Here is a 24,373-nt window from a genome sequence, read left to right as displayed (position 1 = left end):
GATTGGTTTGAATATGACTTGCAGATTATTTTTAAACTATAGAAAGACGATCCATTTGAACACCCTCGATGAGATCACACACGCGCGAAGCAAATGATTGTGCACAATGTTCAACTTATCATGTGCAGTTCTTACACAGTTTTCTGGTTCCCAATGATATGATCTGTAAATCCCTCATTAATTATATTATTATATTGGGCATACATTCACCCCTCATCCTTGAGACCTTGACTTTCCGTCCCTCCCTAAAAAAAAAAAAAAAAGATAATAATAATAATAATAATTACTCACAAAACAAACCTCATTCTCCGATCCATTTGAGGGGGGAAAAGAGAGCAAGAAAAAAAAACCCATATAACTATTTGCCTATTCAACCCTACAACAAGCATCATATTTATAAGTAACCTTATCAGGATCTAGCGATTACTACTATGCCACTAACATTTATGACATGCTTTGATACCAATTGTCAAGACCAAGGGCTTATCTCTATACAAAAAATTATAGCTAGTAACGAATGTACAATTTTATTTCATTATACTTGCATAATAGTCAGCGCCATGTACATTTTAATAGTAGAATGTTATGACTTGACTCTTTGAGCTATCGCTCAACAAACCTTAACAATACATTTACAAAATTACCTTGTACATAGTATTGCTTCGCTCTGCTACACTCCAATACATGTTATTTTATATAGTAACATATTAGACGTAGACTACGCTTAGTCTTTACCCTTAATTTAACTTTTGTTTAATGGAGGTGGCATGCACACTGAGATGGAATCTTGACTGACTACCTCTCTTGTAGCTAGATTCAAATTTGGTAGCTATGAAGAACTGTAACCGATCAAATATTTAATTAAAAGGACCGACTTAATTCATAGTAGTCACATTATATACCTTGTTGCCTACCTTCCTTTCTCATCTGCCTGATCAAATCTATGAACCCATGTAGCTAGGGACCACCGTACCCTAATTTAATGAACTCAAATAATACTTGCTCCTTACTTATAATTCTAGCTTACAAAAATATTAACTTAACTCTTATATTATTTCTAGTAAACTCATTAAAAAATTGCTAATTAGATTAACTTCGTGTCAAGATCTTATGGTCTAGTGACACCCGATTACACTCCCATATGAAAGGGGTGTGTTTGAACTAATTAAGTGAAAGTGAGAGTCACTCAGTAATTCACAACTTGCTATTTGAAGGTTCAAATCCAACATCCTGTCACTGAAATGTAATATGATTAACTTCATTTTAATTTATTACGGAGTATTACTTAGAATCATGCAACTTAATTAATTCCCAACTTGCTATCTGAATGTTCAAATCCAACATCATGTCACTGAAATAGTGAAATGTAATATCGAAAATTAGATTAACTTCATTTTTATTATTATTTAAAATCATACAACTTAATTCCTGGCCAACTTATTACCTGAAGGTTCAAATTCAACATCATGTCACTGAAATATAATATTGACAACTTACGCAAGCATAAAGATATAAGTTACTATTTTGCTACAACTTTTAATTTAACATATCAGTAAACATTTGATGTTAATGATGACATGAAGTCTTGGATTGGATAAAATGCATGCATGCACGCAGTGCATGGTGGTGGTTGTTTGGTGGGGGGACGAGAGGGCCGGGGCACGGCGAGGTGAAGCGCTAGCCGTGGCCTAAAACCTAATGGGGCATACGTGGTGGGCTTCTTGGGAAACAGATTGAAAGGTGAAGTCAAGAGTGAAGAGGTGATTAAGATAGATTGGTTGGTGTTTGTCTAATGAATCTCAGGCATCCCTCATGCCTCTCTCTCTTTCTCTCTCCACGTGATCCTTCCTGCATTATATTCATTCTCTGTCATCCTCAATCCCGGCCCCATCATTCTTCTAATCTTTTTTTTAATAATTCAGACTTTTGACTTTACCAGATTATACCCGTAAATCTGTCTTTAGCCTCATAAAGATCAGAGATAAATGCGACTAATTTAATTTTAAGACTCAATATTAAATTATTTATTTCTGCACACAAAGAGTCCAATTCAAAACTAACCGTTGTTTAATGTTTGAGGCAATAATCGAACCCAATTGTTATGTACTTATGTATGTATGCATATGTGGCACTCCTCAATTCACTTGAATCTAATAGATATTCCATTTAAATGTGACAATCAATACCTAATTTGAGTTGATTTGATGTGGATGTTTAGATTGCTTAATTAGAATCATAATTTGTAAAATATTGATTGAGAGGATCTAAATAACACCTAGCTAGATCAAACTTCATGAATTTAAATCTCTATCAAATTAAAGTTAGTAGGCCCACTATGTAAATTAACTATTTTCATATTACCCAAAAAAAAAAAAAATCTTCTACATAGACTTTTACAAGATTTTTTTAAATCAACTTGTTAAAATTTGACTGATAAATTGCTAGAAATTACTATATAACTACAACCAGAATTCAAATCTGATAGCTTTACAAATTATTCACTAAAAAATATTTTTTAAAAGTATATTAAAGTTTATTCCGCCATATTTTAGAATGACGGGAGAAATCCATAGCCACTAACGTGGGTAAACCTCACTTATATGTAATAATAACTCACAACCTAACCAACATGGTTGGTGTGGTGGTTTAGCACCTCGTCCCTTAAGCATGAGGTTGAGTGTTCAATTGGTTGTTCGTTCCCCACCCATCTGAATGTAGCAAACCATTTGGTAAGTTGTAATCCATTTTTTTTTTCTTGATATCAAATTATTCAATTTCGTCAAACTAATCTTAGGCCTCAAGACTCTGACCCTTAAAATTATTATAGGAGGTAAATTACGAGTCGCTCAGACTCGCTACTCTGAACTCAAGTACATTGATGTGCACTAGAGCCATGCCAAACTGATTGTTCAGCACTCCATGTTAAAAAAGAACGACAGCAGAACATGAAGCCAATCAGACCAGACATGTTACACAGTTCCCATTTCCCACTTTATAGTTAGTCTGTCAAACTCCATCCGATGTATGCATTTCCCCTTTAGATCAGATTACCTTTTCAGAATGTCATTATTATTAGTTAATATTAAGACAAAAAGTAATTGATTGCCTGCCCAAATGGTTATCTTTCTTGCACATAATTATGCATTTTAATTACGAGGTTACGACTTACAACTTAGTACTTACTAAATTAAACATTATTCTCTTCACCTAATTTAACAAATATTAACTTGGGCCCCCAAGACCCACCACCTTGAAAGTAAATGGTGTGGCAATATATTATATTCAAGCGCACATCACTATATAAATTAAACTCACATTAACCGATGTCGTATAAATTTATTACTTATATGTAAGTTAGGTCGCTATATTTGAGAAAGTATTACTATCGATCCGATGCAAATCTAAATCTTGATCTTTAACTTACGAACCTATTGTTGGTAGATTTGGTCGTTATTATGCCCAAGAGAATATTATATTCCCTAAAAAAATTACTTAAGAACTTATTACTTGTTTCTAGGCCAAGTTAGCTCATTATGGCAAATTATGCCGTGGACAAGGTGGACCTGGGTCCAATACGACGCCGTTTTACTATTTTTTCTTTTTTTAAAAAAAAAAAAATTACTAAACGTATAGTCCTGAAATGTGTGAATGTGGAGGTTTCAAATTGTGAATATAGAGTATAGAATTTGTGAATGTAGAGTTATGAATGTGTGAATCTGTAGTAGAGTTAACAGAGTTATAGCAGCCCTGAAATGTATGAATGTGGAGGTTTCAAATTCTGAATATGAAGTATAGAATTGTGAATGTAGAGTTATGAATGTGTGAATCTATAGTAGAGTTAACAAAATTCTAGTAACTTGTAGCTCTGTAATGTGTGAATGTGGAGTTCCCAAGTTATGAACATGGAGTATAGGACCTGTGAATATAGAATTTTGAATGTGTAAATGCATAACAATGGTAATATAGTTACTAAACATATAGCCATGTAATGTGTGAATGTGGAGTTTTCAAATTGTGAATATGAAGTATAGGGTCTGTGAATGTAGAGTTTGTGTTCTGTTGCGATAAGGAACCGTTAACACTGTTAATTTTTTTTTTTTAATTGTGAAACGACATCGTATTGGACCCAGGTCCACCTTGCAAGATGGACCTGGGTCCACGGCATAATTTGAATCTTAGGTTATCCTTATCCCTAGAATACTCTCACTTTTAAAAGTGGATCCTATTTCCATATAATCAAATTTACAATTTTTTCACTATTTTCTCTACATTTCTACAATACTCTTCCACTTTCAAAATGGTCTCACTATCATATTATATATTATAAATATAATAATAAAAAAAAATGCTATTTTAGCTAGCTTTCAAGTCACCTATATTACAAAATAAAACAAAATAAATAGAAAATAATAAACTATATATATCATCTTCTACCTCGCCCTAAAAGTGGTCAACTATATATCATATATAGTTGATGATATTCTTAGTCTTTGACTCGCAAAATTATTGTGGTGTATACATTATACCTTAGAAAGAATATAACCTAAAAAACTAAATGTTAATTAATCTTTACGATTTATGAACCTATCACTCGTAGGTTATTAATTAGGTCATTATACCAAAGAGACCATCAACTAACTCAAAAATTGAATCTTAATCTTTGACTTACGAACCAACACTCATAGGTTAATTCATTATATATAAGGTAGAGAGTATCATCTCAAAAATTGAATCTTAATCTTTAGCTTTCAAATTAAACCTATTGTTGTAGGCTAAGTCATTATACCCAATAAAACATCCTCTCAAAAATCAAATCTTAATATTTAACTTACAAACGTATTGCTCGTAGATTAAGTCATTATATCTAGGGGTATCTTCGATGCATGCAAAGTATGGGACAAAAGGAGAGGGATAAAGTTTTCTCCGGAGAGAAACTGTTCTTGCTATAGAAAACTGACACTAGCGCGTGGCGCCCCCCATTCAAATGGCGCATGTTGGCTACATGCTATTATATGCGTATAGTATGTAGCAGATGCACAGAGGGTAGGGTACAACTGTCCTCCAACTTCTATGATCTTTTACTATTTAAAAAAATTGTTTAAAAGTCATGCCGTTGAACGTCGTGATTTTTTTTTTTTTTTTGCGTTTTATTTTAGTTTTTATTTTTTATTCTATTTTAAAATTTTTAATTATATTAATTGTTGGTATATTTAGTATTTAAATTTTTGTATTCAATACCAAATGTTAATTTTTTCCGTAGATGATTTCGAAGGTGAATTTTAATTTATGAAATTATATTTTATAATACAAAAATTATTCTATTTCGTTATTTAAATTTATTTTATTACAAATTAAACTTATTGTTGTAGGTTAGGTCATTATATCCGAGAAAGCATCGTTTCACAAACTGAATTTTAATTTTTAACTTACAAACTTATCGTTGGTAGATTAAGTCATTATATCTAAGAGAGTATTATCTAAAAAACTAAATCTTAATTAATCTTTAACTTATCTTTACGAACTTATCGCTGGTAGGTTAAGTCAAGATGAATACATTGCTTGCAACTTATGCATGTTTGTATGTATGTACTTGGCCACTAGTTGTTAGCCAAATGAGATAGTTTTTCTCTCTTCTCTTTTTCTTGATTATATAGTAAGCCAAAACATGTACATAAAATGAGGCATGAGGAGGACTAAACAGTGAGAAACCTACAAAACATTAAGTAGTGACAGGTGAAAGGCAATGGCAATTGTGGACAATAATGTTGTAATGTGGTGGAAAGACATATGACAACATTAATATATTGTAACGAAAAAACACAGCTCTAGTACAACACGGCAACAGCCAAGACAACGACTCAGCTTTGCTTTTGGGGGAGTTTTCATCACTTCATGCAATGCATGGCATTACCAAATACCAACCATTCCCACCATTTTGTTTTTGTTTTTGTTTTTTAATTTAAAAATTCTTTTATTATTTTCTTCAAAGGACGATGACCTAATTTAAAATTAGCTTTTTCTTTTTCTTTTTAGATAATACCATGGTTGAAAAAAATCGCTAGGCGCTCTAGACGGGGATTAATCGGTGCCTAGGCGCCCGTGTATTTTTATTTTTTATTTTTTTAAAATTTGTTTAAGTATTTTTAATTTTTTAAAAACTAATAATTATAAAGCATATAATACTTTAATAGTTAATACTAAAATATTAAATATTAACCTAAAAAATATTTACAATTTGTACAATTTAGGGTTATTTCAGTCAAAACGATGTTGTTTTGAGTGAAATAATCCATTAAAAAAAACAATAGTTAATCGGCCGACTAGGGGGCCTAGGAGGTCTAGTCGGCGCCTATGAGGCCTACGCGCTCAGCACCTAAGCGGCCTAGGCCGGCCAGCCACCTAGACCACCATTTAAGGTGATACGCTAGGCGGTCGACCGGCGCCTAGCGCCTAAGCGGTGATTAATCGGTGCCTAGGCGGAATTTTTGCAACACCACGAGCATCTTTACACCGCAGTGAAAAGGTAATTAAATATGAGTTTGATCCATAATAGTTGTGCAATGAGTGAATTTGAATTTGAGACCCCAAACTATATATCTACCACACCCTACCTACTAACTACTGAGGCAATCCCGGGGCAAAGACAACCTAAAACTTGACGAGATTTCTTGTGTTTCTTGTTTTGTTAATAATTTATATGTTGATTGCAAGAGATCAGAAGTGAAAGCTAGCTGTGATCTATGATGAAAGCAGGTTCCTGTAGCATCAGCCCCAGCAGGTTGCAATGTCGCGTGGATAAGTCCCACTTGCTTCAATTCTTGTTTCGACAACCTTACAACCGATTAGTTGTTTGTGCTTTCAAATTAAACAAATAATTAACGTAGTCCTATCATAAATAATATGTTGCACTGGGTTTTAGGTTTCGATCTACAATTTATCAATAGTCAATAGATAGTCATTTTGCACAAGTTTTAAGTTGCAAGCATGAAAAATATCCCTGTCAAATTAATTGAGCGGTTAACTTGATAATCACAAGATTTCAAATTCGACTTTGGTTGGCTTCATCTAGAGTGTTGTAAATCAAATAATAAAAAATAGGTAATAACGTAAAAGGTCATTGCATATTTGCATTCACAAAATTCAAGTAAAGTTTGTTTTTTGTTTCGTCGTTGTAACAATAATGATAAAGACAACAATGATAATAATACTAATAATAAGAAGGAAAAAAAAAAGAGCATTTTTTCTTAAATTTATAAGAAATAACAATTTCAATATATGTAATTCCCAGGATACCAGCCAGTTGAGGAAACCCTAGTAATTTAATGGAGGGTACATATGATGCCAATTTCGTATAAGAAATATTGGCAGCTTAACGTTTATATGTGAATTTGGACCACTGTTCATCTATCCATATTAAAATCCACTGAGATATTGCTGACAATGGATGCCCCTGTACGGACGGACGACATATCATCTTCAAAAAGGACTAAACGAGGGGTGGGTGAAATACTGAAATATACATAGCTCCAAATATAAATTAGTTTAACCTGCCAATGGTAAACTCCAATTGAGTTATCAAATAGTTAAATAGGCAATTACAAAATTTCAAGATCAACTCATTGTAGGAAGAGTTTTACTACATCTACTTTTAAATTTTACTCCCTCAATTTTACTCGTCTGATGTGGCAAGCTCTGATAAGCTATATTTTCTATGTGAGTTTCAGTATAAGTGTCTACATCAAGATTTTGTGTGTGTGAGTAAAAATTGAGAATAGAAAATAGGAATACACATAACATTTTCCTTGTAAGAGTTGTTTATTAATCTTCTCGATTTGAGCCAGTTAATTATAGACGACCTAAACAGATTTACCTTTTTGTTGGATTTCATATGACATGATTGATTGTTGGAGTTGATTTGAGTTGAGTGGTAACAGTTGTAACTTGTAAGAGCAAATGATCAGTCCAGATAAAGTTCACCCCAACTCTGAATCAATTGAAACTTGATAATTTTGAAATTTATGATGTATTATTTAAAAAAAAAAAAAAGTGCTGCTCTCTCCATGAAATTATTGCTGCCCTATAATCATATAGAAGTACAGGCAGTCACTGCAAAAAGGGAGAAAAGCAAAATCTCAATTTGGAATTACATAGCCAATTATGATTTCTGGATATATTACCCAGAAAAAAAATTAATAATAATAATAAACAAAAAAGTAAATGACAGAGACATGATTAATGGCCATGAAATTATTGTTTTCTTCCACTTTGCATTCTGCATTAATAAAGAAGAGGGGTAGGGAGGAGGAGGGGGAGGGGGAGGGGGAGGAGGAGGGGGATGGGGAGGGGNGGGGGAGGGGGAGGGGGAGGAGGAGGGGGATGGGGGGGGGTGGGGTAGAAGACTATTACAAAGCCATTGAATCTTCATGTGCAACTCCACAAAATAATGCACAATTGCCACTAATTTTCTAGTATGTCCCCATTAAGCAGCCAGAATGCCAGATAGATCATACTTCCAATTTGAATTTATGCATAAACTTAGAGTTTTGTACACCAAAAGTCCAAAATGCCTTAAATATCACAATATAAACAAAAAATAGTAAATTGGGTAGCAAAACATAGCTTAATTCTTTGACAAATTCTAATATAGTTAATAGTTTTAATGCAGGATATATGATTTAATTCTCATCGAGAAAGAAGTGTAGAAATAACCCTGTTATGAGCACCTATATAAAAATACCTTTGAAAAACTTGTAAGTCATTGAAACACATATCGCAATTTATCTCATTCATCAAAACTTCAAGATAGAGGTAATGGGGCATGTGGGATTCTCAAAAATTGTGTGCAAACTAGTAAACTGGGGGATATTATGGTCAATAATGGGAAGAGGAGAATGGTTGAATAAAGGGGTTAGACTTTTGGAGCCATTGCCAGTACATAAATCCACTTCTTTATATCCATCATATCTGACAAGCTCCACATGCTCCATGTAGTAGAAAGAAAGTGATAGAGGTCCAGACTCCAGAAGTACTCCTCTCACAGAAGAAAGAGACCCACCACCTCCCACATTATCTTGTCCTCAAGAAAATGCAAGAAAATTACCCATTCCTCCCCCTCCTACTGCCACCAGATCTGACCCACTTCTTCATTCACACACACACAATCTGATACCCACCCCCCCCCCACCCCACCCCCACCAAACTTCTTTAAAAATCTATATAGTAGACTCCAACCAGATTAGACCCAGGATTAGTTAATTGAATAGAAGTTGCAGTTTATTCATTTGGGTATATAATATTACCTTTCCAGCAACTCTCTTATAGAAGGTGGAAGCTGCCTTGTTTCCTTGAGAGTACCAAAAGACAAACTCTGCTCTCCTTTCTGTGAGGAACAAGAAAAAAAAAACATCTCTTCTTGGGTCTGCAGATTTGCCTCTACAGGCATATAAAAGCAAACAGTCTGCTCATTTTGAAGAACAGAAAGTGGAAGAGGGAATCATATTCTTACTGGGTGAGCTTTGGGTCCATTTATATATACACATTCTTTTTCCTGTTTCATTTCTTATCCTAGCTTTGTCCACACCTGCTTGCCTCCTCTTGGAACTCCAGAAAGCTGCTGCACTATTGTAAGTATTCCTCATTTTCTTTTCCTTTTTTTTTTTTGAAAACTCATTTTCTTTTCCTTAATATTGGATAAGACACATAATTGTACAGCCAAATGAATGTTCTTGGTTTCTGTCATGAAGGGGAAGTACAGATTTCTGGATAAAGGAAGCTGCAAAGTTCTGGTTTTTACCATTAGACTGTGTTGAGAAGAAGGAGAAACCATGTCTGCAAGAATTGCTTCATCTTTTACAGATGATCACCCTAATCTGCACAAGCAGATTGGGTGCATGAATGGCATATTTCATCTCTTTGAACGGCACCATTTCCGGCGAGCCGGCAGCCACAATAACAAAAGACTGCTTACAGGTATTTTTCTTTTCAGTTCTACCACATTATAAAGCATGAACCAGAAAATTTTCCTCGTGATCAGTGTAATAACAGCCTTAAAGCTGTAGCAAGTTTGACAGGGACTTACTGCCTCCCAATCTTATCTCTTTGCATTTTGTTCCACACAAATAAGATGCTCAATTCCTCATTCTATTTTTGGTTTCTGCAAATGAGTTTAAGAGCACAATTGGGCATAATAATTATGAAATATTAATTGCATATAACATAGCAGAATATAGTAAGCAGCAAACATTGTAAGCTTGAGGAAATAGGATGTTTTGGCACCATACCTTTCAGATTATTTCTAACGTATCTCTGCATTTTTTTTCCTGTCTGTCAAGGTGCCAGCCACAATAAGGAAGATGCAGCACAGCTGAAACTGGTGAGATTTAGAACTAGATGAGTTTGCTCATTTGTGACTAGCTTTAATCTGTAGACTAACTTACATAGTTTGACAAATGCAGGAATCTAAAGAATCATCCAAGATTCTTCCATTGTCTCAGTCTCCATCAACTCTTTCATCACTAGACAGAAACAAAGCAGTTCAATTAGAATCTCCATCTTCCACCCAAAGTAATTTTCCTGAAACTCCCAAGGCCATAGCCAAGAAGCAGCATGATCTCAGAGGTGTAGTGAAGGACTCAATGTACCGGGAAGCTCGTGGTGTATCAATCAAAACTGTGGCAAAAGAAGAGGGAAGAGTTCATGTAGTGAAGCACATAGATTCCCCGAGGCCTTTGCAGCCATCCATCCCTGGAAAGAGATCAGATGGATCAACGAGAGGGCTTGCTAAACTTCAAGAAGTACCCATGTATTCCAAGGAACAAGATGATAGCATCATGCAGCGAGCAAAGGATCCTCCTCGTTTCTCCTATGATGGAAGAGAATCAAGAGAAAAATTGAAGACAGCAATGAAACTGAAAGAGCTTCCTAGGCTGTCTTTAGACAGTAAAGTAAGGTCCATACAGGCCTCTGCAGCTGAATCCAGATCAAATTTCCTCTTAGGGGATACAACCCAAGAATTTGGAAATCATAAAAGATCATCCAGTGTGGTGGCAAGGCTAATGGGATTGGAAGAATTTCCTTATTCTACTGCCATCAATAAGGGTGAAGTGATAAAAGATAGAGTCTTCCCTGCTGAAGATTCTGTTTCAAGAATGAAAAATCGAGTAACCTGTTCCCCACAGGTTTCACGAAAGGATTCTTCCTCACCCAGATTAGAACCTGCATATTCAATCATAAAGCCAGGTTCAGGTTCAAGGATTCCATTAGAATTAGCTCCATGGCAGCAACCAGATTCCGGCAGGGCTTTACAGAAAACATTGCAGAAAAGTAAGGAAGCCTCTACGAGTCCTCTAAGGGTGCCCTCCGTTTATGGTGAAATTGAGAAAAGGATAACAGAACTTGAGTTCAAAAAATCTGGGAAGGATCTCAGAGCACTCAAACAAATCCTTGAAGCAATGCACAAGAGAAAAACAAGGCTGGAGAGCGAAAACCAAGAACAGGCCTTGCAAACAAACAGATACAGTACAGATGATGTTTCTTATGATCAGAGCCCCAGGCTATCAGTGCAGCAACAAATTCGCAACTGTGCTGCCAAAAAGGAGCCTAGTTCCCCCAGAAGGCCCGCTGAGTCCTCCATTCAGATCATGAAATCAGCCAAACTTAATGATAAGATCAGACGTGCAAGTTCCCCAATATGTAACAGAGAAGATTCAGTTGCTATGGCACCTAGGAGAAATCATGTCAATGATCCTAACCGGCATCTTCTTCCAGAAGACAGGAAGGCTAATGGAAGATCATCAAAAGCAGTACATGGCTCAAGAGCCTCTGAACAAATAAGAGGAGGCCATAGTCACACAGCTGAGAGAAGTTTAGGCACAGTAAGTCCAAGATTGCAAGAGAAAAGGCATGGCATGGAGAAGCAATCTCATCTTCCACCATCTGAACCAAGCAGAGTTAGAAGGAACCAAAATAAACAAACAAAAGAGTTAGGATTGCCAAATAGGAGATACAAACACAAGTCTGGCAATCGGCAGCAAGGTGGTGACGACAAGAGTGAGGTCAGTAGTGACACAAGAAACTTCAGTGAGCAAGGTGACACAGCTTCAGTACTATCAGAAAACGACATTAGCATGGTGTCATTTTTGGACACAGAAATCACAAGCAAATATCAGTATACTGAAATAGGTGGAAAACAGCGAAGAAACTGTAAAGAGATGGTAAGTGATTAACCTACACTGTATTTACTTTTTTACACCATATAACTAGTTTCTTAGATTTTCCCTCCTGCCATACAGGATCCTTCAGTGAGGCTAAGTGAGGATTCACCAAAGGCTGAACTTCAGATTGCCACAATTGAACAACCAAGTCCAGTTTCCGTGCTTGACGCAAAATTTTACATAGAAGATTCACCATCTCCAGTGAAGAAGATATCAACAGCTTTTAGAGGTACCAATCTTGCCCCATTAAATATCTGTTTGGATAATAAATGTTTAAGGCCGTCTCACACTCTCACCAGGGATGGAGACCATTCAAGTAACAAATCTTTTGCAAATAGATAGCTCATAAAACAGTGCATAATGTTTTACATTCCCAGTTGTTTTTTATGCTATTTATATGAAGAAATTAGAATGAAGGTACAGATATATTGTTAGTTATACAATGCTTTAGAAAATTAAGATGTAAAGAGATATCATCACAAGGATGCAAAGAAGAATGCTAAAACTCCACACATGGAGAAATTTTTTTGTTTGCCCAAGCACGATTTGACTAATGAAAGTTTTGCATCCTTTCCCACCTTTTACAGATTATGATGCTGCTGATGATAATGAAGTAGAATGGCATACACAGGATTTGGACCATTTACCAGTCAGCACCAGACAAAATCTTGGCTCAGAGTTCAATCATAAGAAATTTGAAACTATTGAGCCCCCAGTTCATAAGCTCAGTCTACTGAACTCTAGACCCCATGAAGATAATGTGAATCAAATAGAGTTCTTCTGTCAGAGCGATAATCCTGACCATCAATATGTCAATAAGATACTACTAGCATCAGGCCTCCTCAGAGATGTAGATCGTGCCTCAACAGCCACTTGCCTTCATCCAACAGGCCATCTGCTCAACCCCATGTTGTTTGACGTACTAGAACAAACAGAGGAAAGCACCCGACTAGCAAATGAAGGATCCACAAAAGAGATTTTTCAGTTAAAGTTTGATCAGAAAACTCACAGGAAAATTGTATTTGATACAGTCAATGAAATTATTGTCCACAAACTATCACCAGAAGGCTTTTTAATGCCGGGCAGGAGATGTTTTAGTGGACATCAGTTTCTGAAAGAAGTACATACAGAGATGAAGTATCTCCAGCCTAAATCAGACAGCAGTCTGGACAGTGAGGAAGATGAATTGGATAGCATCTTAAATGTAGATATGAAGCATGAACTGGAGGACTGGGTAGAATCTCGTTGTGAGATTCCAGCATTAGTTTTGGACATTGAACGCCTAATCTTTAAGGATCTCATTACTGAGGTAATTAGTGATGAGGCTACAGGGCTGCAAGATAGATCAAGGGGGCATTGCAGGCAACTATTTGCAAAATAGTTGCTTCAATATTCTATTCTTGTTACTCATTGAAACATCCTGTGCAATACCCGTCTTACAGTGAGTCAATGCATGAACTGCTAAGATTGTAAAGAGAACCAATTTTCTTCACAATGGTTAGTTACATTTCAATTTCATATGTCGTCATCACAAGCTTCACCTGCCCTATTACTGGCATGTAAATATATCAAAACATTGTCACCAAACTTCTAGTGGATGACTTATTTTGACATTTCTGCACCCACAAACAAATAAAATGTTTCTCCTCATCACCATGTTCACAAATATTGCAGTCAGTTTGATAATCATTGCCTGACATTGATTCTACAGCCCAAACTGTGGAACCCCTTAAATATGATGCAAAATGTACCTTATTCTATCCTTGATAAAATCACTTGCATTTACATAGTTGGATAAGAATTTAGACAAATATCTCATAAACCATAAGATCAAGAGTAAAATGCTCACTACTGTACCCAATGTAAAATGGATAAGAATTTAGACAAATATCTCACCTGAATTGCATAGCGCGTTTTCTGTACAAAAACTTTTCCTGCCATCATCATCCTTACCTGAATAGTGTGTACTCCGTCCCAAAAACTTGTCCTGCCATCATCATCATGGCGACTACTTAACCTGTTCTGAACAGCATCATTGCCTAGAAGTAAACACCTTCAGCAGCTACTGTAAACAGCCTATTGCTGCTACAAATTCACTCACTTCATTAACAAAGCTCTGCACACATTTCAGTGCTCTTGAGCCAGCTCAGCCTCAGGAATCCTCCTCCACCTGCTTTTCATATTATCCACCCAATTCGAATCCATACGGGTCTGAAAATGCAGGCAGCAGACAAATTAAATAAATGGATTAACAATCTAACTTCCCATTAAATCCTTCATTTTACCCTTCCTTCAATTAAATCAAGCAAATAATGGCGACTCTACCTGCTAAATTTGCCCAGAAGAAAGCCAGCCATATTCTCAACATCTCGAAAGTGCACATATACCCAAAACGATCGGTGCTGAGCTTTCTAACAACTGAAAGGTTGAAAATGTATGTGCTAATCCAGAAATAATGCAAGGATTGAATGTTATTCTCTAAAACCCTCGCGCGACAACGAGAGGGAGAGCTGTTTTCCATTTTTATCGCTCCAAATCTCATTGTCTTGTAACTCAAAGAGAATAGTAATGTACAAGTTATTAATTCAATCTCAACGATGAACCGATACATTTATTTGAATTTTTGGGTTTAATTAACCATCTTAATTGGAGAAAGAGCATCTGATGATTCGTTAGCTTATGCTGCTCTCGCATTCTAAAACTTGGATTCGTCTTTAACTTGCACTAATTGACAATGTAGTGTAGTAAAACAAAGCAAGAATTACATAATCCCAATCCTATCAGTATCGAGTGTGCTCTATAGTGTAATAGTCTATAGTGCAATCATACTAATTCTACAGCGCTATATGAATATTTATGAAACGTATTCCCGGAGCAAAGCAAGAATAAGTCTAGAATATAAGTACTCCGTACTAAATAGCAAAGTAGATCAAAAGATGTTGCCAAATAGTTATGTATAATCTTTCTGACTTAATATAATTTTCTAACTATAATGGTAACTCAACTTAGTCTTAAGTAATTTTTTGTACTCAATTAAGTTCTCAACTTTGATAATTTTACATAATTTAGTCCTCTGTTAAAAATTATGTTAATTGACGATTAGAATAAAGGTTAGTATGGTAATTTCTCACTCCTTAATTATCCCATTTGGTCGGATTACTTCTTCTTCTTCACTTTATTTTCCCTAATTTTTTCTCATTTTTCTTCATCCAAAGTAATTTCCTCAAATCCCCCTCTTCCTTCCTTAAGCCCTAGAAATCCTAAACTGTACCAAACTCAGCCGTTGTTGACAAATTGGCAAATATTATGAACAAGGGATGTGAGGCGGAGAACTGAAAGAAAACACACACCAAAAATGGTACGCACAAAGAAACCATACTTGAATCACACACCAAAAATGGTACGCACAAAGAAACCATACTTGAATTACACACCAAAAATGGTACGCACAAAGAAACCATACTTGAATTGATTGTTTTGTCGAATGTTCTGTGGTTCACATTCATCATCTTGCATTTCTTTTCGGGCTTTCATATATATATATCACACACCAAAAATGGTACGCACAAAGAAACCATACTTGAATCACACACCAAAAATGGTACGCACAAAGAAACCATACTTGAATTACACACCAAAAATGGTACGCACAAAGAAACCATACTTGAATTGATTGTTTTGTCGAATGTTCTGTGGTTCACATTCATCATCTTGCATTTCTTTTCGAGCTTTCATATATATATATTAATCAAGTGAGAGAGGGGCTTAGGTGAGAACATGTGGTCAATCTTTTGCCCTTAATTTCTATTAATATGATGGTGGCAAGGTTAATATGGTAATTTCTCACCCCTTAGTTATCCCATTTGGACATATTACTTCTTTTTATTCCACTTATTTTCCCTAATTTTCTCTCATTCTCCTTCGTCCACAGTAATTTCCTCAAATCGCCTCTCTTCCTTCATTAAGCCCTAGAAATCCTAAAGTGTACTCAACTCAACCATTGTTGACAAATTGGCAAAGATTATCAACGAGGGATGTGAGACGGAGAAATGAAAGCAAACGCACACCAAAATACGGTACGCACAAAGAAACCATACTTGAATTGATTGTTTGTTGGATGTTCTGTGGTTCACATTCATCATCGTGCATTTCTTTTTGGGCTTTTATATATATATATATATATATATATATATATATATATATATATATATATATATATATATATATATATATATATATTAATCGAGTGAGAATAGGGGCTTAGGTGAGATCGTGTAGTCAATTTTTTGCCCTTGATTTCTATTGATCTGATGGTGGCAAGGTTAATATGGTAATTTCTCAGCCCTTAATTATCTCATTTGGTCAGATTTCTTCTTTTCTTCCCCTTATTTTTCCTAATTTTCTCTCATTCTCCTTCGTCCACAGTAATTTCTTCAAATCGCCTCCCTTCCTTCCTTAAGCCCTAGAAATCCTAAAGTGTACCCAACTCAACCATTGTTGACAAATTGGCAAAGATTATCAACAAGGGAGGTGAGACGGAGAACTGAAAGCAAACGCACACCAAAATACGGTACGCACAAAGAAACCATACTTGAATTGATTGTTTAATTTGTCGAATGTTCTGTGGTTTAGATCCATCATCGTGCATTTCTTTTCGAGCTTTTATATATATATATATATATATATATATATCGAGTGAGAACAAGGGCTTAGGTGAGATCATGTGCTCAATTTTTTGCCCTTGATTTCTATTGATCTGGTGGTGGCAAGGTTAGTATGGTAATTTCTCACCCCTTAATTATCCCATTTGGTCATATTACTTCTTCTTCTTCTTCCCCTTATTTTCCCTAATTTTCTCTCATTCTTCTTCATCCACAGTAATTTCCTCAAAAAATCTCCTCTCTTCCTTCCTTAAGCCCTAGAAATCCTAAAGTGTACCCAACTCAACCATTGTTGACAGATTGACAAAGATTATCAACGGGAGATATGAGACGGAGAACTAAAAGCAAATGCGCACCAAAAAAATGGTACACACAAAGAAACCATACTTTTTCGAATGTTCTGTGGTTCACATTCATCATCGTGCATTTCTTTTCGGGCTTTTATATATAGATATATATCAACGGGGGATGTGAGATAGAGAACTGAAAGCAAACGCATACCAAATACGGTACGCACAAAGAAACTATACTTGAATTGATTGTTTGTCGGATGTTCTGTGGTTCACATTCATCATCGTGCATTTATTTTTGGGCTTTTATATATATATATATATATATAATCAAGTGAGAACATGAGCTTAGGTGAAAACGTGTGGTCGATTTATTGCCCTTGATTTCTATTGATCTGATGGTGGATCGGAAGCACTACAGGAAAATAATTCAATTTCAGTATGGTTAATAAAAGAAAAGTTTAGTTCTAGTATGTAAACTCTTCTAGTAAATATTTATTTATTTATTTAGAGTTGAAGTTGATTTGGGGATTAAGATCTGTATTTCTGCATGGAGCTTAATAAGGGGAAACAGAAAGAATCGACTCAAATGAGACGAAAGATGATAAATTACCATTAGGGCCCTATTTTAACAGTCAACTAACCGAATTTTGAATAGAAGACTAAATTGTGTAAAATCATCAAAGCCGATGACTAAATTGAGCACAAAAAGTCATTTAGACTAAATTGAGTAAAATCATTATAATCAAGGACTATATTATGTATTAACTCTAATGTTTCCTACTCTTCTAGTTGTATTGTGACTTAGTCCTATTATAACTTAACATCACACTTTTACCTATTCTCATGCTATCTCGAACAAGTCACTATCACAGACGACCTTGGTGGTAGAGCCCCTGCATGCCTAGGTCGATGCTCAACTTACTCCCAACTTCTCTATGCCTCCTCCAATACTTAAGTATTTGAATCCGTTATTATTAGAGGTGAGTCTATCATTGCATTGGCCTCAATACTTCAAAATATCCAAACCCATCAATATCAGACAATTAAGTCATTTCATCACCACTCGACCCATTAGACCATAGTCCCTACATTGCTAGTCTAATACCTGACCTACTCTAGACTTATATGACTTCTCTTAAACAGGTCAATGTTGTAAACTCAATCTATTTATATCAGAGAATTAAACTCATTAGACCGACCGACCAATGGCTTAAGCCCAATACTTTAGAATATCCGTACTGATCACTATCATGGAGTTAAGAGCAAAAGATAACTTAGGTCCACAAATCAAGTATCAACCAGAAATGGCACTGGGAGGATTTTTTTTGGTTGCAGAAAAGGCTTCGTATTTATAATTTTATTGAACAAAGGAGAACTACAAATGAGACAGATGTATACAGGTGTTAGAGAATACATATTAAAGAATCTGCACTCTTCTGCAGATGCATAGGTGAACCCAACCCTCTGTAACAAGGTAAGTACAGGATGACAGAAAAATGGAGGGGCAAAGCTATACTAAAAAATTTACAATGAAGTTGGCTACAAATTACAAACTCAAGCATGAAGGCCTAATGAAAGAAAAGAAGAAAACCTACAGGGTTCTGAGATGCACTTCTTCCTGAAAGTGCAGAGGTTAAAATACAATTTTGCACTTTTTTACCTTTATATGCATTCATTACATATCATGATTACAATGTTAGTCACCTAGCATCCAAATGCAGCTGCTAACAAGATGGGGGTTGAAGTTGCTTTAGTCGTCTTACGACTTGCTTCATTGTAGGCCTGGTAGACAGAGATTCCACGGTGCACACAACAGCCAGGTGTAGCACCTCGACCAGATCATCGCGAGGACCTAAGTCCCACAACCCAGCCGTGAAGAACTCCTTGGCACGGCCTTGTCTTAGAAGCATGCAGGCCCACCCAACGATGTTGAAACCATTTCCATAAGAAGAGAAGGAGGGATCAAGAGCCTTCTTGTCTGAAATTAACTCGAGCAACACCACCCCATAACTGTACACATCAGCTTTGTCAGAGACGCGGCATGTCATTGCATATTCAGGAGCAACATATCCAAAAGTTCCGGCCACACCGGTAGTGGCATGAGTTTCTGAGGTTCCTAGAAGCCTTGCCAATCCAAAGTCAGATAGATATGCATTGTAGTCCTCATCCAACAGGATATTGCTAGGCTTGACATCACGATGAAGCACACGCGGCACGCATTGATCATGGAGGTAGGCAAGTGCTCGGGCTATGTCTAGGGCAATTTTGTGAAGTACTCTCCAGTCCACAGCCCTCGTGGACCTTTCCTGGATGAACTTTTCCAAGTTGCCCCCTGGTAAGTAATTATATATGAGAAACATTTCTGTTTCGCTGGCATGATATCCTATCAATGTCACAAGATTTGGATGCCGCAGCCTCCCCAAAGTTTTTATTTCTGCATCAAATTGTTGAAAACCTTGAAATCGTCCTACTGCTAGTCGTTTTACTGCAACTAGAACTCCCGGTGCAACCTGAGCCTTGTATGTTGCTCCAAAACCACCATTACCAATGCAATTGCTAGCATTGAAATTCCCAGTGGCCTGTACAACATCTTCAAATGTCAAAGGAGCCCCAATGTCAGTGAAGACTGTGACTTCCTTTCTGATAGATCCGGCAACTCTGGATCTTGGGCTCCACTTTCTAGTGTAGAAGAAGAGGACAATAAGAGCAATGAGAACTGACACAATAACTGCTGCAGATGTTATGGATGCAATCTCAATTGAATTGAACCCTCCATTTCCTTTCCTTTGTGACGAACTTGTTGAAGGAGGGGTAGAAGCACTTGGTGAATCCCCTAATATTCCTAGCTGATCTGTGGACGGAAACGGAGAAAAGATATGGCAAGATTGCAGATTAGGGTTCCCAAGGACGCTATTGCATTTCATTAAATTACCATTAGGAGGTAGTGGCCCAGACAAGTTATTAAATGACACATTAAATGATCTCAGCGTCGTCACATTCACAAAGCCAGAAGGGATCTCCCCTGACAAGTTATTATTGTTCAGGAGGAGGTCAGTCAAGTTCCTCAAGTTCACAAAATCTTTTGGAATCTGTCCAGACAACAAGTTTGAAGAAAGATCAAGAACTTCCAAAGACTTCAGCTGCTGCAGGCTTGTTGGGATGGATCCACTAAACTTATTGCCAGTTAAAGAAAGATATTTGAGATCTTTCATCAGCCCAAAGGTGCTGGGTATCTGACCTTGCAATATATTCCAACTTAGATTGAGAGAAACAAGAGAAACCAAATGCCCTACACTTGGAGGAATGGTCCCAGAAAACTGATTCTTGGAGACATCAAAAAGTTTTAGAGACCCACAGTTAGAACCAATATCTGTTGGAACCAAACCAGACAACCCATTATTGCTCACATTAACAATCAAACTTCTCATGTGATGACACTGCTCAATGATATTTTCAGGAAAAGGCCCAGTAAAATTGTTACTACCCGCAAGAAATGCATAAGCACTTTGCTCCCCTAATGTTTCAGGTGCTATGGGCATGGATGGCAACTGACCTGTAAAGTTGTTACCACCAAAGTTATGAACTACAGCAGGACCAAACCCATCTCCAAATAGTGACAAAGTGGTTTCAAGCATAGCTCTAAGGGTAAAGAATGACAGGTAGGCAGAAGACATATCATAGAGCTCAAGTGGATCTCTGTTTACATGTCCAAGACGAGCACAAGTGCTATTTTTAAATCTGGGAAGTGGACCTGAAAGAGAATTCTCACTCACATCAAACACATTCATGCAAGGAACTTGAAGGTCTTCAACAAGCTCTCCAGTCAGCTTGTTTAAGCTCAAGTCCAGAAAACGCAAACTCTTGCAGTTACTAAATACCCCCGTGATTTCTCCCATGTAGTAGTTTAGACCCAAATTAACCATCTCCAAGCTGGTGCATGCACTCCAGCTGCTGGGGAATTTGACTTCAATAGTTGCCCTAGGAGCCCAAATCATCTGCAAACTAGACAGTCCAGTAATTTCAGCTGGAATTGTGCCCTCGTAAAAGTTGTATTCATCATTAGTGGATGCCAGCTGTGCAGTCGAGCCATCAACTGCTGAATCTGAGGGGCTAGGAAGTGGATCCCACAAGTTCGACAGCACAAGAATGGATAACTTGGAGCAATTTCCCAGCTCAGAAGGTATGGAACCACTGAGGCTGTTCCTTGACACATCCAACACTTGAAGTTGATTCAGTTGACCAAGTTCAACAGGAATACCCTCTTCCAACATATTTGAATATAGCAGTATTGACTTCAACTGTCTACAACTTCCCAAACTTCTCGGAATCCCCTCGGTTAAGAAATTACCTGCCAGCTCCAAATACTCAAGGTTTCCACAGTACTGCCCAATCTCACTTGGAATTGGTCCATTGAGCTGATTAAAAGACAAGTATAAACCCCTCAGATCTCTAAATTCACCAATGAAACCAGGAATAGTCCCATTCATCTGATTCCCAGCCAAATTCAAGACTTGCAAACCCACACAGTTTTTCAAGGAACTAGGGATACCCCCTACAACCTTATTGAAGCCAAGGTTAAGAACCCTCAACTTGTTTAAACCTTTAAGCTCAGACGGCAGAGATCCAGTAACTAAATTCCCTTCCAGATCCAAAACTTCAAGATTCTCCATCCCCCAAATCTCCTCAGGAATTTCACCACTCAATTCATTGAAAGGAAGTGACAACACACTAAGCTCAGTGAGCTTCGCGAGAGCAGAAGATATTTTACCCACGAGTTTCACATTATTATTGGAACAACTCCTCCTAATCCCAAACCCATAGAGCGGAAACTGAGCAACTTTAGCGCAAGACAAAGAGCCAGAATTACCTCCACCGCTGATGTTGAGAGCAACGACCCGGGAATTGGAAGCACAGGACACCCCGGGCCACGAACAGTGATCAGAACTGCTGGAGCTCCAGCTGGACAGCACTCCGGCGGGGTCCGAAACCGAGGCCTTGAACTCCAGCAGCGCCGCCTGATCCGAATCCAAGCCCAAAGCAACACTGGAGAACGCCCAAATGAGAAGCAACAGTTTGAGTGATTTGTGCAGGTGGTACCATTTGATCACGGAAGAACGACGACCCATTACTGAAAACCCTACGAAGAAGCTGCTCCGACACGCCAAGCCACGCAAGCCCGCGGTCTCCTGCTACGAAGCGGACCTAGCAGTTGGGGTTTTGCTGGGAAACAAAAACCCTAACCCTAAGTTTGGGGTGCTTCCTGTGTACAGAAGAGCGAGGTACGAGAGAGAGAGAGAGAGAGAGAGAGAAAGTAAAGAGGAAGGGAAAAAAGAGAGGAAGAGGAGAGAGAAAGAGGACAAGATTGACAGCACAGTGGGTAGTTTCTTCCTTCTTTCAGAAAACGCGTAGCTGTCTCCATTTTATATTATTTTTGCCATTTTTGTTTTTCTTTTCCGCCCTTTTTACGTTGCTGTTATTTTCTTTTCCGCACTATCGTGGTCATTGACATGAATGAATTATAAAAGTTTATTCTCTATTAAGTGAATTCTTTTTTGGTCCTATTATTATTGACGTGTTTCTAATTTTAGTCCACTTTAGTTATTTTTGTCACATTAAGATTACATTTATTAAACGTGTTTCACATTTGGTCTACCGTTAATATTTTTGTTAATTGGTCTTGTAATTTAGGGACATTTTCGTTTTTTCATGTTATATTATCTTCTTTTCGTTGGTTTCTTTTCCCATTCACAGTCCTCCTCTTGAACTATCACAAATTAACAGTTGAAAACATGAGGGGAAGGAGACATGGATTTATCAGAGAGGTTGGATACTCTAGTCTCTGGTGCCGGTGACAATAATCAACGTCGAGGATGAAGAGATGTCGTGGCTGAGGCAGCGGTGGTTGCGTGTGTAGGAGATGAGTGAACGCCAAAGACGGCGGTTCAGTACGAAGGATCAGACCGACGGTGAGGTGGTGAACCTGAGGGAGATAAGCGAGGACGGAGAGGTTGTTGACCATATAAGCAGGTGATGTAGTGTGGTGGTGATATGAAAATGGTGTGATATTGTCGTTCCACTGGAGATTGGGGTTTATGGCGCGTAGATAGCGGATACCTAAACTCTAGGCACCAAGGTATTGAAATCCATAAAGATTCAAGTAAATCATGTTTGGTTTGCAATTAACAACTAGAATATTTTTTGTGTTTTGGATTAAAGGGAAAACAAGATTAAATCTAGGAGATAATTCAAATGGGAAAGATGGGTTAAATTAGGTGTATTGTTCTATTGATGCATTTGATACTTAGATTGGGGGAAGAACATTAACCCTATGTTCTTGGGGCAAACACTAAAGAATCCAAGTTTTCACAAGGATTAGAACAAGGGTTAACCCATTTCCATGGTGTATCAACCCAAATTTCTTAAGAACAAAAGCTTTGTAAGCTCCAATCTACCCCTATTTCCATAGAAGGGAAAATGAGTTTGAGATTGGGAAGACTCAAGTCTTCTATCCAATTCTCATTGTGATGAAAGACTTTCCAAAGACTAACAACAATCACTGCGCAATAATTATTGGAAGATAGAGTTATAAGCCAACTCAAACTCAAGAACCCTAAATGAGTGTTCATCCCCTTTATGCAATAATTACATAACTAGCATCAATAGAAGCAATAAACACCAAACCCTTCCCTTTATACTGGAGGTGGTGGGTTCGAGCCTCAGTGGAGGCAATACTGACTCTTGTGCTTCAACAGGTTGAGAAAGTAGTTATGAACAGATACTGCATTGTAATAGAGTTAGTAGTATTCAAAAAAAAAAAACACCAAATCTAACCCAAATAAAAGACTACTCACTCATATGTAAGGTAAACATAGCAATATCAAGCAAAGAAATTATAAAAGTGCAATAAGAGTAAATAAGAGATGAAAAAGAGGAAATGAGAGTTTTACTACTAAATGGTGAAGAAGAGTTGCCGTAATCTACTCCAAATCCTTGAAATAAATGCTCCCAAGTGTTTCAAAGTATAGATCTAAGATAATCTAGGCTAATAAATGTTATGGAAATGAAGAAAAGTAGTTCTAAGCTAGTTAGGGTTCGAACTTGGGCACAAAATGCAGAAAATTAGCTTAAATACTGTGCAGAAACCAAAGCAAACGGCCTCCCACACGGTCATGTACACGGTCGTGTGGTGTCGCTGCTGAGCAGATTG

The 24,373-nt window shown here is 37.1% G+C and overlaps 2 protein-coding genes across 3 annotated transcripts; one reads left to right on the top strand and one right to left on the bottom strand.

The window, feature by feature from the left end:
- The first annotated feature begins 9,255 nt into the window (after positions 1 to 9,255).
- Positions 9,256 to 13,862, top strand: LOC116019975 (protein LONGIFOLIA 1-like). Of its 2 annotated transcripts, none has more exons than XM_031260394.1 (6): positions 9,256 to 9,508; positions 9,744 to 9,969; positions 10,332 to 10,372; positions 10,455 to 12,212; positions 12,291 to 12,441; positions 12,800 to 13,862. In XM_031260394.1, exons 2-6 carry the CDS (start codon positions 9,825 to 9,827, stop codon positions 13,591 to 13,593), a joined length of 2,889 nt encoding a protein of 962 aa, XP_031116254.1. In that variant the 5' UTR covers positions 9,256 to 9,508; positions 9,744 to 9,824; the 3' UTR covers positions 13,594 to 13,862. The 2 variants fall into 2 exon arrangements, with proteins under 2 accessions (XP_031116254.1, XP_031116253.1); XM_031260393.1 differs by having other exon boundaries at positions 9,256 to 9,623.
- Positions 13,863 to 18,485: 4,623 nt separating this feature from the next.
- LOC116019493 (LRR receptor-like serine/threonine-protein kinase RPK2) lies at positions 18,486 to 22,532 on the bottom strand. Its single transcript, XM_031259717.1, has one exon. The coding sequence runs from the start codon at positions 22,290 to 22,292 to the stop codon at positions 18,891 to 18,893; it is 3,402 nt and encodes a 1,133-aa protein (XP_031115577.1). The 5' UTR covers positions 22,293 to 22,532; the 3' UTR covers positions 18,486 to 18,890.
- Positions 22,533 to 24,373: the final 1,841 nt, after the last annotated feature.

This window comes from Ipomoea triloba, chromosome 5 (assembly GCF_003576645.1).
Source record: "Ipomoea triloba cultivar NCNSP0323 chromosome 5, ASM357664v1".
NCBI classification, from domain to species: Eukaryota; Viridiplantae; Streptophyta; class Magnoliopsida; order Solanales; family Convolvulaceae; genus Ipomoea; species Ipomoea triloba.
The sequence above is the reverse complement of the archived record's forward strand: the minus strand, read 5'-3'. Positions and strand labels throughout refer to the sequence as shown.